The following is a 14,976-nucleotide window of genomic DNA, read 5'->3' as shown; positions in this document are numbered from 1 at the left end:
CCAACTACGATACATTACATAAGGACAAAGGCATCTAAAAAAAAACACAGTTAAATGACTAAATATAAAAACGAGAACCAAAATATTCCAATAATATACATTCATATTTGACATGCAGCTGATTCACTGCAAAGGTTCGAACTGCAATGACGTTTTTGAATCTGAAAAGGGTCTAGAAGTTATGTTAGATTTATGTTTAAAAAAAAAAAAAAAAAAAAAAAAAAAATTGAGTGCAAATTTTCCGACACTCCTGAAGGCAGCACAGGCTCCACCGAGCTGCTCACCGCTGCGGCCATTTTGATTTGGACTCTCAGTCACAGCCACAGCGAGACTTTCCACGGTAAGACGAGATAGATGTGAGAAGAGGCTAAATTTAGACCTTGTTTTCGCTCACGTTTCACCACAAAAACATCTGCTAAATGTATAGTAATGTGAGTCTGTGGATATTAATCGCACTGCACCGTTGCCAGCTATCGTTTCCATTGAGCTAAGCTAGCTTACAAACGCGCGACCCGAGGCCACCTCAGAGTATGACTTCACATCGCTTGGGTTTATTTTTGTCTCCAAACGTCAGCGTTGGCACATGTGTTTACTTATGTCATAATGTTTTAGACTATCAAACAGACGGACTTAAGGTTTCCCAGTGTGTACCATCTTAGCTAAGGCTACCATTGGCGAGTTTATCAAACCGAATTCCTGTGTTAGCTTAATGCTAGCCGTCGGAAGAACACTCCTCTCTGAGGTATTTATTTGATGCTGACGTCAGGTTTCCTTCTGGCCCTAGGTAGACGTGATGTGGGACCAGGGTGGACAGCCCTGGCCTCAGTGGCCCCTGAGCCAGCAGCAGTGGATGCAGTCCTTCCAGCACCAGCAGGATCCAGGTCAGTGTGGGATGCTCGAACAACAAGGGCACCTTCAGCATCAGAACTTTTTTCTTCTTACCTGAACTCATTCAGTGCCAGCCATTTTCAGAATTTTTTCCCTCCTCAGTGTCAGCCGTTTTTGAGCATTTTCACTGATATTTAAAGACCCACAGAATATTTTGTACAATGACGATCTGAAATCTAAACCAGATTCTGAAAGATTAAAGTCTCTACTTTCATCAGAAAAATAATGGTTTCTCATTAATAATGTTTCGTTCTTCTGTAATCTTCAGTTGAATAGAGGCAAGTTTCACACAAATTGCCAGTTTGTGACAAAAAGCTGAGAAAAACTGAAAAAAATCTATTAGTGACTTTGAAGCAATTTTTTTTTGCTTTAGGTACACCTCAACATTGGTTTGCTTCTATAAAACTACAAAACAGCACTCAAACTGGGATTTTGATTGCAAAATTATTGTGTTTTTTTGCTATTTATGTCAGAGTTGAATGGATTCAACCACACAGACGTAATTTACTCTTCCTCCCCACACGCAGAGATTACCCGTTTAGCCCGGTTAGATGATGGTTTAATCTCACGATCGCAGCATAATTATTAATCAACTTAGGTCCACACATGTTCTGTGTTAATATGTGGTGCTGTGAGCTGCTGGATACTTCACAATATTACTCCGTAGCACCATAATATCCCTCGTCCTGCTTCTTTCTCCTTAGCTAATGGTAGCATCAGTGGCTAATCTCTCATATAAAGGTGCGCTATTGCGACCTTCAGGGCACCAGTTGGTCACTACATCACCCTACAGCTTAGATATTGATGAGCGACCTTCATCAGGGTGTATTCTAGTAATCCCCGTGAAAAAACGTAAATGACGTAAAAGTACGTCAGTGGCACTGAATGAGTTAAATGTATGTTGATTTATTTTGTAACAGCTATATCCACTCTAGTGATATATATTGTGTTGTACTCCTGACCCTCAGGTCAAGTGGACTGGGCTGCTCTTGCACAAGCATGGATCGCTCAAAAGGATTCTACGGGACCTGAGCAGCCCAACATTCAGCCTAATGGCCAGGACATCCCAGGCATAGAATCAGCTCCACAGAATAACCATGGAACCTTCCAGGGTGACCAACCCTTTGGCAGAATGTGGCAGCCAGGTAAGCATCTGCAGTGGATCCCAAACTATTTGTTACATAATCTAGGAGTATAAAACTTTCTCACTTTTTATACAACACCCGTATATCCGCCTTGTGTATTGGCCATTACTGCCATTGATCTGATATATCAGTTTGGTTCATACATAATTTAATTACTTATTATGCAGTGTGGAATGTTGGAAAGTGCTTGATCAGGTGACATCAGTCAGAGAACAATTGTAATTTATTAATAACTAGTGATGCACTGAACTGAAAAACAAAGACCACAGCACAAAGAAAAAATGCGCCGTCTGTTCACACGATTGTTGACATTTGCACAAAGAGATGCACTCAAGTCTCTGTTTACATATTTTATTTGCAGAACTGTCAACCTCAGTGGAAAAGTCTATTTACTGTTAAAGGTGCAGTCTGCAACTCTCAGATCCCTCTCTCCCCCTCCCTCCCTCTCTTGCCCTGCCTCCAAACTTTCCTAAGTCCCTCCCTCAGAGGAGCTAACAAGCTAACGTTAGCCCGACAGCAACATCACAGTAATATAAATGCTCTGTTAAAAGCATATTACTGCAGCGCTTCTCTCTCTCAATGTGCACACACGTCAACAGCAGCAGCAACAACACAGTGTCACTTACAGCAGCCACACGGAGGCTACTGTGCGCACACAAACACATGCACTACAGAGTTCTAGTGTAACAATTACAAATCAAACATAATGTAAATCAAGCAGCAGTAATTACCTTTCAAGCAGAAAAGTCGCCAATTCCATCTTCTACTCCTACTGTAAAAAAGACGGCGCTCTTGCTCCGTGAAAGGGGCGGGGCCTGTGAGCAATTGCTGTCAGTCCATCAATCACAATTCTGGCTCTGATTGATTCTTGCTCGGTCGTGGTGCATTCTGGCAATCTGCCAAAGGCTGCAGGAGCAGCAAGGGGGCTCAATGAGCCTGTTTTTTTTCACACAATCTACAAGTTTGATGTAAAGCTGTCCTTACATAGTGACAGCACAACAGCACTCTTTCGCTCTCGTGTGATATTGCTTATTTTTATTCAAGGAGCACTTTACTTAATAAATGCACATAATTTTTTTCCCAATTTGTTTTATACATTTTGATATTGTGCAGAGTGACATCTGTTAATAACGGTGCCTGTGTGACATTTGGCATGTGGCTTTAACTTGTAACTGTTTGATTTTAAGGGTTTTCTTCTGAAAAAGATAAATTAACAGGTACCCTATGCTGTATTAGTTTGGGGGAAACTCCACTTATGATACAGATCAGATATTATTATTTGAGTATTGTCGTTCTGGTTCAATTTTATGCATCGAAGCATCATCTTAAGGACGAAGGCAAAATATGGCTTAAAAATATTGAGATATTTTGAAAAGGCCATTTCACCCAGCCCTATTTTCTATTTGTATTTCCCAGAGTGGGGAATGCATAGCCAGCCCCCTCCCCCGCCTCCGCCTCCTGACCAGGCCTGGGTCCCACCAGGTTCAGGACCAATGGACGTAGTGAATCCCAGTGAGGACAGCAACAGCCAGGACAGCGTGGAGTTCACCTCTGAGGCCCACCACGGGGTTTACCCTCAGAACAGCCATGGGTATGGGGCTCAGCCCGACAGCTACGCCATGGCCCCCATGGCCATAAACCAGTTTGATTATCAGGTATGCAGATGCTACAGTGGAAAACTTTATTTTATTTTGGTTTACGTGTGAAAGCCAAGTAAAAAAGAAGAAAGTCTGTTGAAACATTGCTGGATCCCAGAGTAGATGTGTACAGCAGGAATAATTGGCCTAATGAGCTTCCGGCTGGCATGGCAGTAGACCAGCTGAACTAAACCAGCTTTATAGCTTTAAACTGACTAGGTTACTATCCCTGGCAGGATTCAACGATGAATGCCAGCAGGTAAATTCAAGGGAGAGACGATGATTAACAAAAACTATCACCATAGCAGAGGATCGTTAACAGTTGGAACCCTTTTCTAATATTCAATATGTGTGGCTTTCCCACAGCACGGAGCTGCTTCATCCTTCACGCCCACGCCCGCCGGCTTCCCCTCCCCGTACTGGCAGGGCCCCCCTCAGAACAGAAGAGACACCAGACTTCCAGGCTACAGAGATCATCCCAGATCTCCAGTCCCGCTTCCTGTCAAGCCAGAGGCCCCGGCTCCTCTTGGTAAGTCCTACTCACCTCACAGAACTACAGTTTGAAATAATCTACAACAAAGTGATCCAGAAGAACCAAATATAACAGTTAAAACTCCTGTTTGTCCTTAGATTAATAAGTGCTTTTACAATGACACTGTATTTTAGTTAGGATCAAAATTTCACCATAGTATAGCTTATAGCCTTAGGGCCTAAACATACTCCGGAAGAACGTACGCGGATTGGTCATCAGAGCTTTCGCCAGAGAGCGGAGAGGGCTCAGCGAGGTAATCATGTTTATGGCCCCGTTTAGCGGCAAATTGGGAGCGGGGCGGTGCCTTCGCCGCTGTGCCCTTCCAGGTCATGGTATGTTTGAGCCTCTGCACACAGCAGAGCCCGGACTCTCCGCACTCCTCTAAGCTTAAATACGTCAACGGTGATTATGGTTATGTAAGCAGAGGATGCACACAGGCAGCATCTGGGGCATCTAAAGGGCTGCCGGGGTCCTCAGGTAAAGATGGGAGCGTCCGAGCCAATTACCTGTAGTAAATAGACGGCGCGGCTGATAAATGTGTTTTTCGGTTATGCAGATTAAAAAGAGTTAAAACAACCCGTGCACACCTGGAACTCCCTTTTGTGTCCAAGTGTGCAACAATTATTACGATGGTACCGATTTAAAAAAAATTAAAATAAAACTGAAAATCCCCCCTACGTTGCTGAAAATTGAGCATAGGGGCACCATCGCTCTGTAGGGAGAAAAATTTCAACATCGGAGGCCCCTACGCTCAACAGCGCTGGCAAGAACCCTGCTATGGATGCAAATGTAAATATGAGCAGCACACATGTCTGCGTGCTTTCAGCAAAATGTGTTATTAGTGAGAAAAAATATGTAGTGTAGCTCTGTGCCCCAAGAAACGAAAAAAAAAAACAGTTAGTAAATGACTAGAAATGAAATGGTGAGTGTTTTTAATCTTGCTATGTGCACAAGTGTAAATGCGAGCGCCGTAGTTGTGCCTGCCTGCATTTAGCACAATTAATCATTAGGCAGTGCTGAGCTCTTTGACTTTGGTAATAGACTAGTCCAGACTCTATGCTGCATTCACACTGCAGGCAAATGTGACCCAAATCTGATTTTTTTGGTGATCAAGTGTCCAGATCTGATTTTTTAAAAGCAGTGTGAGCACTCAAATGCGACCCATATCTGACTTTTTCAAATCAGATTCAGGCCACTTTCATTTGTGGTCCTGAATCAGTTACAGATGTGATGTTTTTCGATGCGACCTCAGTATGAATGGTGAAGGAGAATTTAATGCGCATTTAATACGTTGAAGTTACCATTAACAGCTGTGAGACTGCAGCAGTAGTAGCAGCCTGCAGCTCTGCTGCATTCATAGAGTTCTAAATAATGTATAAATTGCACATCAAATTTCAATGAAATATATTTGTTTGTGGGCCATAGTGTAGCAAAATGTTGAAAAGTTAAAGCGGTGTGGATACTTATGCAACCCACTGTAGATGGTTAGATAGTTCATACTTGATTTTTTTTTTTATCACTTTACTTAATAAACTAACAACATTTGAAGATTAAAACAAAAGCCCACACAGGATATTAGGAATATTTTTTTTTTTGCTGTCTTGAATGTTCGTATGGTTTTAGTTAAACCTAAAACCATACGAAGCTCTAAACTGGGTTCTTGAAAATGGAGACATTGACCTTGACAAACTAGTAGGGAACGATACCCTTTTGTCCCGATTCGATTTTAATCCCTGTTTTTGGGTGCCGATTCGATTTAAATTGCGATTTTGATTTTACAAGTATTGTGATTCTACAGTGACGAGTATAACAATTTTAATTTTATTATCCAAACACATGAATCCTACACTTCTAGAAATATGCCACAGTTCCAAAAAACATTGCACGTCACATTCAGTCATTCACTGATTTATTATTTCAACTGAAATGTATAACAAATAAAACCTCCCATTATAAAGTAGGTAAACATGTACAAAACAACACATTTGTGCAGAACTTTTTGAAGTTAATCAAACTGAAACTGTTCATGTTCATCAAGCTATTGTTGGGGAGTGTAAATGTTTTTGTGTAGGAACAGGAGATGATCAACATGCTCTGTTGTTAAAGTGCTCTGCTGAGAAGTCACAATGTCTCCAGCACTAGAAAACGCACATTCAGCGGAAAACGCTTGTCCTTGGTATGCATAATTTCTGCTTTGCCAGCTTTGCAAGAAGAGGATACTCACGGTTTTTGTTTTCAACCAGTGGCAAAGGAGCTGCAGTGTTATAATTTTTAACCTCCTCTTCTGCAATGTCAACAGCTGACTTCTCTGGTTGTACCGGAGCCTGGATCGCATCTCCAAAAGTGTTGCCGAGTAATTCAGCCAATGCACCTCTTCTTTTAGCAGGTGGGGGTCCCTCTTTGTCTAGTTGGTTCTCAGTTTCCTTAGCTGGTGCACCATCGCAGTGATCCTCCTGGTCCAGCCTTTGCACTTTTTCCTTATAATGAATATAACACAGTGACGGGAAAAATATATTAACACTCAAATGAAATGTTCCACTTTTGACAGTTTTAAGGTTGTTTGATTTTGTAAGGTTATTATGCAACGTAAGCACACAAAAAATTATCTTTAACTCACGCACGCATACCCAACTAAAGTTAGCTCTCTCATTTGTATTTTATATTTTATTTAACTGGTGTCCATGATGCTCAGTGACTTGAGCTTTAGCGACCACTTTTGCCAGTGTTTCTTGCTTCAACTCATCGAGCAGGAAAGGCAGGGTTTTAAAACGTGGGTCAAGTACTGAAGCGAGGTTGGTCTTCTCCTCATCGGACATTTACCTTTTTAAAAGGTCTTCGTGAATGGCCTGTTTCATCTCTCTAACAAATGTAGAATCACCAAGGGTTTCATGTGTAGCTCAAAGAAGCTGTGCCTGTAGTGGGGCTATGATGGACTAGCTTCATTACCAAGATAAACTCCTCAGCATTTGAGATGTCTCAGTGAAGGTGCTGATCACAGGTGCAGGTTTAATCACGGGTTTTGGCTTGCCAAAGGGAAATCCCGCGCTGCTGGAAATCTTCCTCAAGTTTGCGATCACTTGTTGGTGCATTACCGCCACCCAGTGGTCGTCCACAAAAATGTGAAAACTACAATAAAAGAAGAATCTATTTTTAAAATTGGCATCCAAAAAAATTGCAATAAATCTTAACATTTATTATTTTTTTCCCCAGACCTAGTTACATGCCATGTTTTTTTGGCTACTCACACTATTTACAGTTCCAGCCAATCCTAGTCAAATCCTAATGTTGACTTTTCTGTAGACTCTTGTTTCCTCTTGTGACTCCTCCTTTGTAGAAGTGGTGAAGTCACTTGGACGAAGATTTGTGGAATTGTTTTTATTGCCTCTAATTATCAGATAAAGAGCTTGCTCAGTTCAAGCCTCACTTTGAGACCCACTTGTCAAGATCCAATGTTCTTTTCACGCTTGGGTGTAATATATTATTTTTAGAAAAAAGTTTTAAGTGCATAATAGTTGAAGCTAAAAAGTAAAACTCAACAATTGTAATTTAATGTCAAATGTCGTTTTTATTTTCTCCCTTGCAACCAGTTTCAGTACAGTCAATACAGCAATATTATAAATGTATAGTGAATCTCATCGACCATGCCTGTTAGCCACTTCTTGCCTGGACTCATTGTAATAATTGTAAGCTAAAGGTACACAGAATGCAATTGCATTGCAAAACTAGGATTTAAATTTTTGGTGGCTTTTATTTATTGATTTATTTTGGGGGGTTTTCAGATGCTGTAAAAAGACGTACGCTACCTGCATGGATCAGAGAAGGGCTTGAAAAGATGGACAGGGAGAAACAGAAGAAGCTGGAGCAGGAGCGCATGGAGAAGGAGCGTGCAGATACTACCAGAGAGGAAGGCAAAGAGCATGTGGTGGACGGTGAACGAGATGGGCCACGTTTGCCCCGCAAGAGCAAGTTTGTAAGCATTATGATTTTTTCTTGTCTGTAAAGTATTTGGCTGTCTTAGAGGGACCTTAAAGTTTCAAAGATGTATCACCACACATAACCATGAGGCACTTTTTGAGATATTGAAGAGTTATCTTATTTGAGCCTGTTCTTCTGTCTACACCAGGACAGCGATGATGAGGGGTTTGATGACAACGATGGTGAAGAAAAGCTCTCCGTTAAGAAGGAATTTCCTGGCCGAAGCCCCTCCCCCCCTGCAGAGGACAGTGAACCTGAAATGACTGACGAAGAAAAGGAATTTCATCTGGTAACATCAATTATTGCCACAATGACTATGATGTTTCCAGGAAGGATAATCTCTTTAAAACCTCTTGTTTATCTCTGCCTTTCACATAGATGGTTATGACTAAAACTCTTCTGACTGAGATTCTCCTTGAGGTGACTAATGAAGAGATCCTGTATGTGGCGAGAGAGACTCACAGAAAAGCAACTCGAGGTCTGCTCATGTCTTTTGTGTATGCATCATCTCTGCTCATCACCAAGACAATAGTTTTAAATCTGGAGCTTATGTGCACAACAATCTCTTCAAAAATAGACAGTCACACACTATTTCTGGGTAACTTAGCAACAGAAGGGATTGCTTGATATCCATTTTTAACCATTCTCTGCTAATGCATCTGATGGAGAGTGGAGAAATGATTGTGGGTGACATGTTTTAGAAACCTTCGGCATCCTGCTGTAAGACTGAACTGAGTCCAAGCTCTCGCCTTTATTAACTGATTGCATTAGTACAGATTGGCTCTTTCCCTCCTGTTCGACTGTTTTGAGTTGAATTGCGTGAAAGAAGTTTGTTTGTTAACTTTGTCTCTTTTCTCCACTTTTTTTTTGTTCTTTTTATTTTGTTACCAAGGGCAGCTCTTGTGAATAGTCCTTTATCTGTGATCCCCTTCTCTAGTGACTCATGCCTTTGAGAAAATGGCAGTATGTGTTTTAATCTGTTGTTCCTGTTGTTGATGTGAATCAAAGCTCCTGCAAAACAGCTGGCACAGTCAAGTGCACTGGCTTCTCTGACTGGTCTCAGTGAGTATTCCTTTTTCTGTCATTTGGGGGTGGGAAGGGGCGGGGGCTAGGGGTCAAAGGCTTATTTTTAGATAACAGGTTGAAACGGTTGGTACGAGACAGGAAAACCAATTCCCTAATTTCAGTTTAGAATAAATAATAATTAAATTACTTTTTTTTCTTTGCGTTTTTATACATTAAGCATGCAGTTTGTGCCTTTAATAAAGGGCTTCTTGTATTCAGGTTAATGTTTATTATCAAGGTAGATTATGTGCCTTCTACCTGGGGTTTGTGTGCGGATTAAACAGGTTTCTCAACTGAAACCTGCATGTAAGAATAGACTCCAGTCCATTTCCAATACTCAGCAATGTGGGGGCTCTGTTGTGGCAGGTGGACTTGGAGACTATGGTTCTGATGAGAGTGAGGATGAGGATGGCCGCAGTGGTCGGGGATCCGAATCGTCTGATACAGATGAGGAAGAATTGCGACACCGCATCCGGGAGAAGCAAGATGCTTTCCGCCGCAAAGAACGGGAAATCCAACAACTTCAAGAAAAACAAGCACAAGAGGCTCTGCTTGCACGTGGTAAGAGATACATTTTATCTACAACTAACATCCCACAGTGGCACCAAACTAAAATGTTAACTCAATACATCAAAGTTCTTTTCTTGCCATGTTTCAAACTACATACCTAGTCTGAGGTGATTTTTTTACACCATCTATACCATACTTGGACTGCGCTTGGTTTTTTCATTCATTCAGCAGTAAAGGATATCTATGGTGATTTTTAATTGTAAGCTCTATCAGAATATCATAAATCATATTAGACATTTAATTGGGTAGCGCATAGTTTGGAATTCATGTTCAAACTGAAAGTAGAGGAAGTTGGTGATTGTTGAAAACTTTAAATGGCATTTTCACATTAAATACTTTACCAAGAATTACCATCACATGAAAATACTAGTTTAATACTGCAAGACTGGTTTCAAATAAATGTTTCTTTCTGTGGTCTGCATGCTTCTTTTAAACATCTTAAGATGTAGTTTGGACTTTACTTGGACAGATTAGGAAAGCTCAAGCAACCAGGACAGGTGGGCTTATTTAATGAAACGTGGCTTCATTTGACAGTTCTAATTATCTTAAACTATATTTGAAATTGGTAATTTAAAGTAATGAAGAATAAGATTAAACAAGTTTAAAAGAAAAACATGTTCTTGGATAAGTCTGTTTGTGTAGTCAAGTTAAGACAATTTAAATAAATAAAATTGGGTGCTAACAATATTTGCTATATAACAGTAGTCCCAACTACTTTAAACACAATTCATGTTTACTTTGAGTAACTAACACTGAGTTTTTAACCTGTGCGTTTGTTGTGTTTTAACAGAAGAACTGGCAAAGGAAAGACTGAGCAAAGAAAAAGCGGAATATGAAGAAACCCAGTTACAAAATTCACATAAGCAGGGAGTAAAAGACAGGGAGGCAGAGGCTGTTGTTGACAGAAGAAGGTCTCGTAGTGAGAGGGAGGGAAGCGAAGCAAAGCACTCAGGCAAAATGAAAGAGCGGTCAGGGAGGGGTGCCAGTGATTCTCCTACTAATGGTCACAGCAGTAGCTCCCGATCCTCGTCTAGCCGTAGCAGCAGCCGTTCTTCCTCAACATCGTCCTCTTCCTCGGCTTCTTCTCGTAGCTCCTCTCGATCTTCTTCCCCTAAAAGAAAGAGGCGACGTAGCCATTCTTCATCCCGTAAGGGCCGGCGGCGCAGCCGTAGTCGCAGCTCCCACAGGCACCGCAGCGAGAAAACTAGAGACAGGAGGAGGAGCAGCGTCGAGCGATCGAGCCGACACAAAAAGGACCGCAGCGACTCAAGGGAGCGCAGGAGCCGCAGGAGCCGATCCCGGTCTAGATCACGAGACAGAGAGAAGGCTAAGGCTAGAGCCAGAGACAGCCGCAGTCGAAGTAGAAACAGAGACAGGGAGAAAGGTAGAGAGAAGGAGAGGAAAAGAAGTCGGGAGCGCCAGGACAGCAGCCACAGACGCAGCAGTAAACATAAGCAAAAGGCTTCCAGCAAAGATAGGGATAGAAGAAGGGAGCGTAGTCGGAGTCAAGAGAAGGACAAGAAAAAGAAGGATAAAGACAAGGATAGAGAGAAAGAGGCAGATAAAAAAGAAAAGACAAAAGTTAAAGAAAAGGGCAAGGATAAAGGAGGCTCTGGTGATGCAGAGGAGAATGGTAAATCAAAAAAGAGGAAAGGGAGTGACTCGTTCCTGGACTCCCATAGTGACAAACGCTCTCGACAGGATAGCAAGTCCAGCAAAAAGGGCTCTGCCAAAGCTAGCAAGAAGCATTCAGACTCTGACTCCAGTAGAACTCCCACCCCAGATGTTAGCAAGGAGAAGAAATCTAAAAAGTCTAAACGTAGTCGCTCAAGGTCGGCGGATAAATCTCACAAGTCTGGTAAGAAGGCAAGCCGCAAACACAAGTCTAAGTCACGATCAAGGTAGTATTCGTTTTTTTCCTCTTTTCTAACTGTTCTAATGTGAATGTTACTGAGATTAAAAAGTTCACTGAATGTTACGGACTGAAAAATACAGCCATCAACTGCATCAAGTCTAATGCAATAAAGGGTTGATTCCTTAATGACAGTTTCATTTGTTAAATATAAAGCTGCTGTGTCAAGCTCCCTTATGTTTACATCTAGAAAATGGCTGATTTGAGTGAGAACAAGTGTGGCATTGTACGGAGTGTGTTGTGCAGTGATCTGTTTTCCACATTCTGCAGTCCATTACATTTTTGTGACAATAATCCAGGGACTGCATGATATGGGAATGGGGGGAGGGAGGGGGGTTTATTTGTGCATGCCTGTGTGACGTCTCTGATCTAGAAGGTGGACAGTGGGCTTTATTAATCCTATGTCAATGTTTCTCTTTCAGGTCGTCATCCCCCTCTCGTCGTAGCAGGCACTGAGGAGCACAGTTTACATGACCTGTGCCCTTCACCATTTTTAATTCCACGAGTTGAGCAGCCTTGTCTCATTATAGAGGCAGTTGTGTAGGTGAAACTCCCCCATGCATTTCTGTCATTGTAAATATGCTTCTTTTAAAGTGACTGAAGAACAAGACTTTTGGAATGGTAGGAGTTTTTATTGGTATCATAACAGGATTTAATAGAACACTTTAAAGTTCAGTTGTATAATTTTAAATCACAAACTTAACACTTTCAAGAAACTGAAAAAAAAAAAGTTGTAAGATATCCAATAAAATTGTTTGCTCCTTTTTTGGACTCCTCATTGGTCTGGATGCCATAAACCGTTGTGTTAAGAAATGCTTATAGAAGTCCATTCAACCGTATCTGTAACAAAAAAGACAGTTGGTTTGAAACATTGAAATGGTTTTAAGGCTTTGACATGAACTAGAAATATCTGAGCACTCTGGATCTGCTTGCTTAAATATGCACAATATAAGGCAGGAAACAGCATCTCTGAACTGAAGATGGGATGTGGTCTCTTGTTAGGAAAGAATGTGGTCCAATTCCCATAAGTAGCAGTAGATCTTGATTACTGTTCCACATTTAGTTTAGGGTGTTAACGCTAAACACTGGTTTGTAACTTTAAATCATCCATCTCAAAGTCAGAAATACTATAATCTCTGATTTTATATTTTTGTTTTTAACTGACCAAAACTCAGTGTTCTATAAGGGCATCCCAATTCCATACCAGCAAAAGAGTATCAGATTATCTGTTTCTACATCTAAATATCTCCAATGCATAATTGGTTTCTAATGGATTTATTAAGGTCATTTTTCAGAGTTTTTTTTATTTTATTCAATTGTAAAAATTCTTGTGTTTGGGGTTGAAATGTATTTACCCATTGGTCAGTTTTTCCCTCATACCTTCTGTTGCTGACCATTTTCCTGAGTGACATCACTTGATAAAGACAATAACATTTCACACCAACACGAGCATTAAAAGCATGTGTATATTTTGTGAAAATATCAGAACAATATCAACCCAAACTGAAATCTAGGTATTGTATTGGTAGTGACAAACTAGTATCGGGACACCCCTAATTTTAGAACTTGGACCCATCACATGGCACTTTGCATTCAACAATTTTCAATAATTTATACTTTGACAACAAAAAGCATAGACAAGGCAACCAGAATATATTACAAATAAAATATATGTCACATTTTTATATTAAGGTATGGACTGTATAGTTAACTCTGTGCCGGGCAAGTCTTTGCAACTGTCATCTACATTTTGTGGAAATGGATCTCCCGCGTACATGCCGCCTTCACACAGGCCCAGAGCGTAGTCTGCTAACCACTCTGCTTGGCTCCTGGTCTCTTTTACTGCCTCAGTAGAAATTGAGCATTGACCAGTCATCACTGTTCCTGCAGCTACAATAGCTGCCACCTTCTCCACCATGGACTCCACTGCACCCCTGACTGCCTCTGGTGGTATCTTGTACCAGGAGGATACCAAGAGGTCCTTCAAATCATCCAAGTTATGAGGAGAAGCTTCTAAAGATCTGAACTGCAGTTCAAGCTCATCCCAGAGATGAGAGATGGGGTTTAGATCTGAGGAGTTTGGAGGCCAGCTCAGCAACCTGAACTCATCATCGTGTTCGTCAAACCATTCCCGGACACTGGGACAGGGTGTGATGTCCTGCTGGAAGACTCCGTCCCCGTTAGGGAATACTGCAGCCATGAAGGTGTGGACGTGGTCTGCAACGATGCGCAGGTACGAGGAAGGTGATAAACCATCGTCTACGCGGATACAAGCCCCCAAAGTGTCCCAGCTGAAGATGCCCCACAGGGTCACGCTGCCCTCATCAGCCTTCCGTCTCTCCACGGTGCACGCTGCGCTCACATCGTGCGCAGACAGCCGACGAACACTGACCTGTCCGTTGGTGCAACTTAATGCATAGTTGGACACCCCGGACCAGGTCACCTTCTTCCACAGCTCCAAGGTCCACATCTGGTGCTCTCGGGCCCAGTGTAGCCGCTTCTGACAGTGCACAGGGGCCGGTATAGGCACTGACACCGGTCTGCGGCTCCGCAGTCCCAGCCGCAGCAAAGCTCGATGCACCGTGTGCTCAGACACCTTCCGCCCGCGGCCATCGTTAAAGTTCTGGGTGACTTCTGCCACCGTGGCCGCGCTGTTGTTCTGCACCAGCCGGGTCAGCCTGCGCATTCCCCGCTTATCGATGAGGCTCGGCCGACCACAACCATGTCTGCGGCTGCTCACCATCTCTTCCGGGCCAGCCGGCAGACCCTGGCCACGGAGGAGCGAGAACATCCGACCAGCCGAGCGATTTCTGACAGGCTCCGACCCAGTCCCCTGGCTTCTACGATTTGAAACCTGACGGACTCGCTCAAATCTTTACCTTTTCCCATGTCTCCCAGATGCAGGCAGCAAATATACACTGCAGGGGGGAGAAATATCAGGTAGAGAGGATGGCAGCTGTAGAGAACCGTGGTATTTCCGGTGACAGCTCAGAGCACTTCCGGGAAATAGTGTCAGTCAGGCATTGATGTAAAACGTACCGCCTCCTGTGTGGCGTAAACCGCAGATGATAAGAGAACGTAAACTATTTACACACCATTGGTGTGACGCGGTTTGAGTGTTGGCTCGTGCACGCAAGGGGTCGAGAAAGAGCAAGAAGACAGGGAGACGTGATTGGTAAAAACAAAAAACGGAAGTCTTTCTTCATTTCTGTCAGGATTTAGAGAAAATTTCAACCAAAAACTTCAAAAGTA

At 42.3% G+C, this 14,976-nt stretch overlaps 1 protein-coding gene across 4 annotated transcripts; it reads left to right on the top strand.

Moving 5' to 3' along the window:
* The first annotated feature begins 230 nt into the window (after positions 1 to 230).
* pnisr (PNN-interacting serine/arginine-rich protein) lies at positions 231 to 12,450 on the top strand. Of its 4 annotated transcripts, XM_028470613.1 has the most exons (13): positions 243 to 340; positions 785 to 881; positions 1,857 to 2,033; positions 3,450 to 3,688; positions 4,037 to 4,199; positions 6,502 to 6,588; positions 7,982 to 8,172; positions 8,326 to 8,466; positions 8,556 to 8,655; positions 9,186 to 9,239; positions 9,609 to 9,803; positions 10,603 to 11,713; positions 12,147 to 12,450. In XM_028470613.1, exons 2-13 carry the CDS (start codon positions 794 to 796, stop codon positions 12,178 to 12,180), a joined length of 2,580 nt encoding a protein of 859 aa, XP_028326414.1. In that variant the 5' UTR covers positions 243 to 340; positions 785 to 793; the 3' UTR covers positions 12,181 to 12,450. The 4 variants fall into 4 exon arrangements, with proteins under 4 accessions (XP_028326416.1, XP_028326417.1, XP_028326414.1 ...); XM_028470614.1 differs by lacking the exon at positions 6,502 to 6,588 and having other exon boundaries at positions 245 to 340; positions 12,147 to 12,449; XM_028470615.1 differs by lacking the exons at positions 8,326 to 8,466; positions 8,556 to 8,655; positions 9,186 to 9,239; ... (1 more) ...; positions 10,603 to 11,713; positions 12,147 to 12,450 and having other exon boundaries at positions 231 to 340; positions 3,450 to 3,624; positions 7,982 to 8,117.
* The last annotated feature ends 2,526 nt before the right edge of the window (positions 12,451 to 14,976 follow it).

This window comes from Gouania willdenowi, chromosome 16 (assembly GCF_900634775.1).
Source record: "Gouania willdenowi chromosome 16, fGouWil2.1, whole genome shotgun sequence".
Lineage (NCBI taxonomy): Eukaryota > Metazoa > Chordata > Actinopteri > Blenniiformes > Gobiesocidae > Gouania > Gouania willdenowi.
This window is presented reverse-complemented; position numbering and strand designations above follow the sequence as displayed.

Bases quoted from the DNA above. Each gene is read 5' to 3' on its own strand.
- pnisr (XM_028470613.1), top strand. From the start codon at position 794: ATGTGGGACCAGGGTGGACAGCCCTGGCCTCAGTGGCCCCTGAGCCAG. The intron at 2,034-3,449 runs GTAAGCATCTGC...TGTATTTCCCAG, and splicing joins TGGCAGAATGTGGCAGCCAG to AGTGGGGAATGCATAGCCAG. The intron at 11,714-12,146 runs GTAGTATTCGTT...TTTCTCTTTCAG, and splicing joins AAGTCTAAGTCACGATCAAG to GTCGTCATCCCCCTCTCGTC.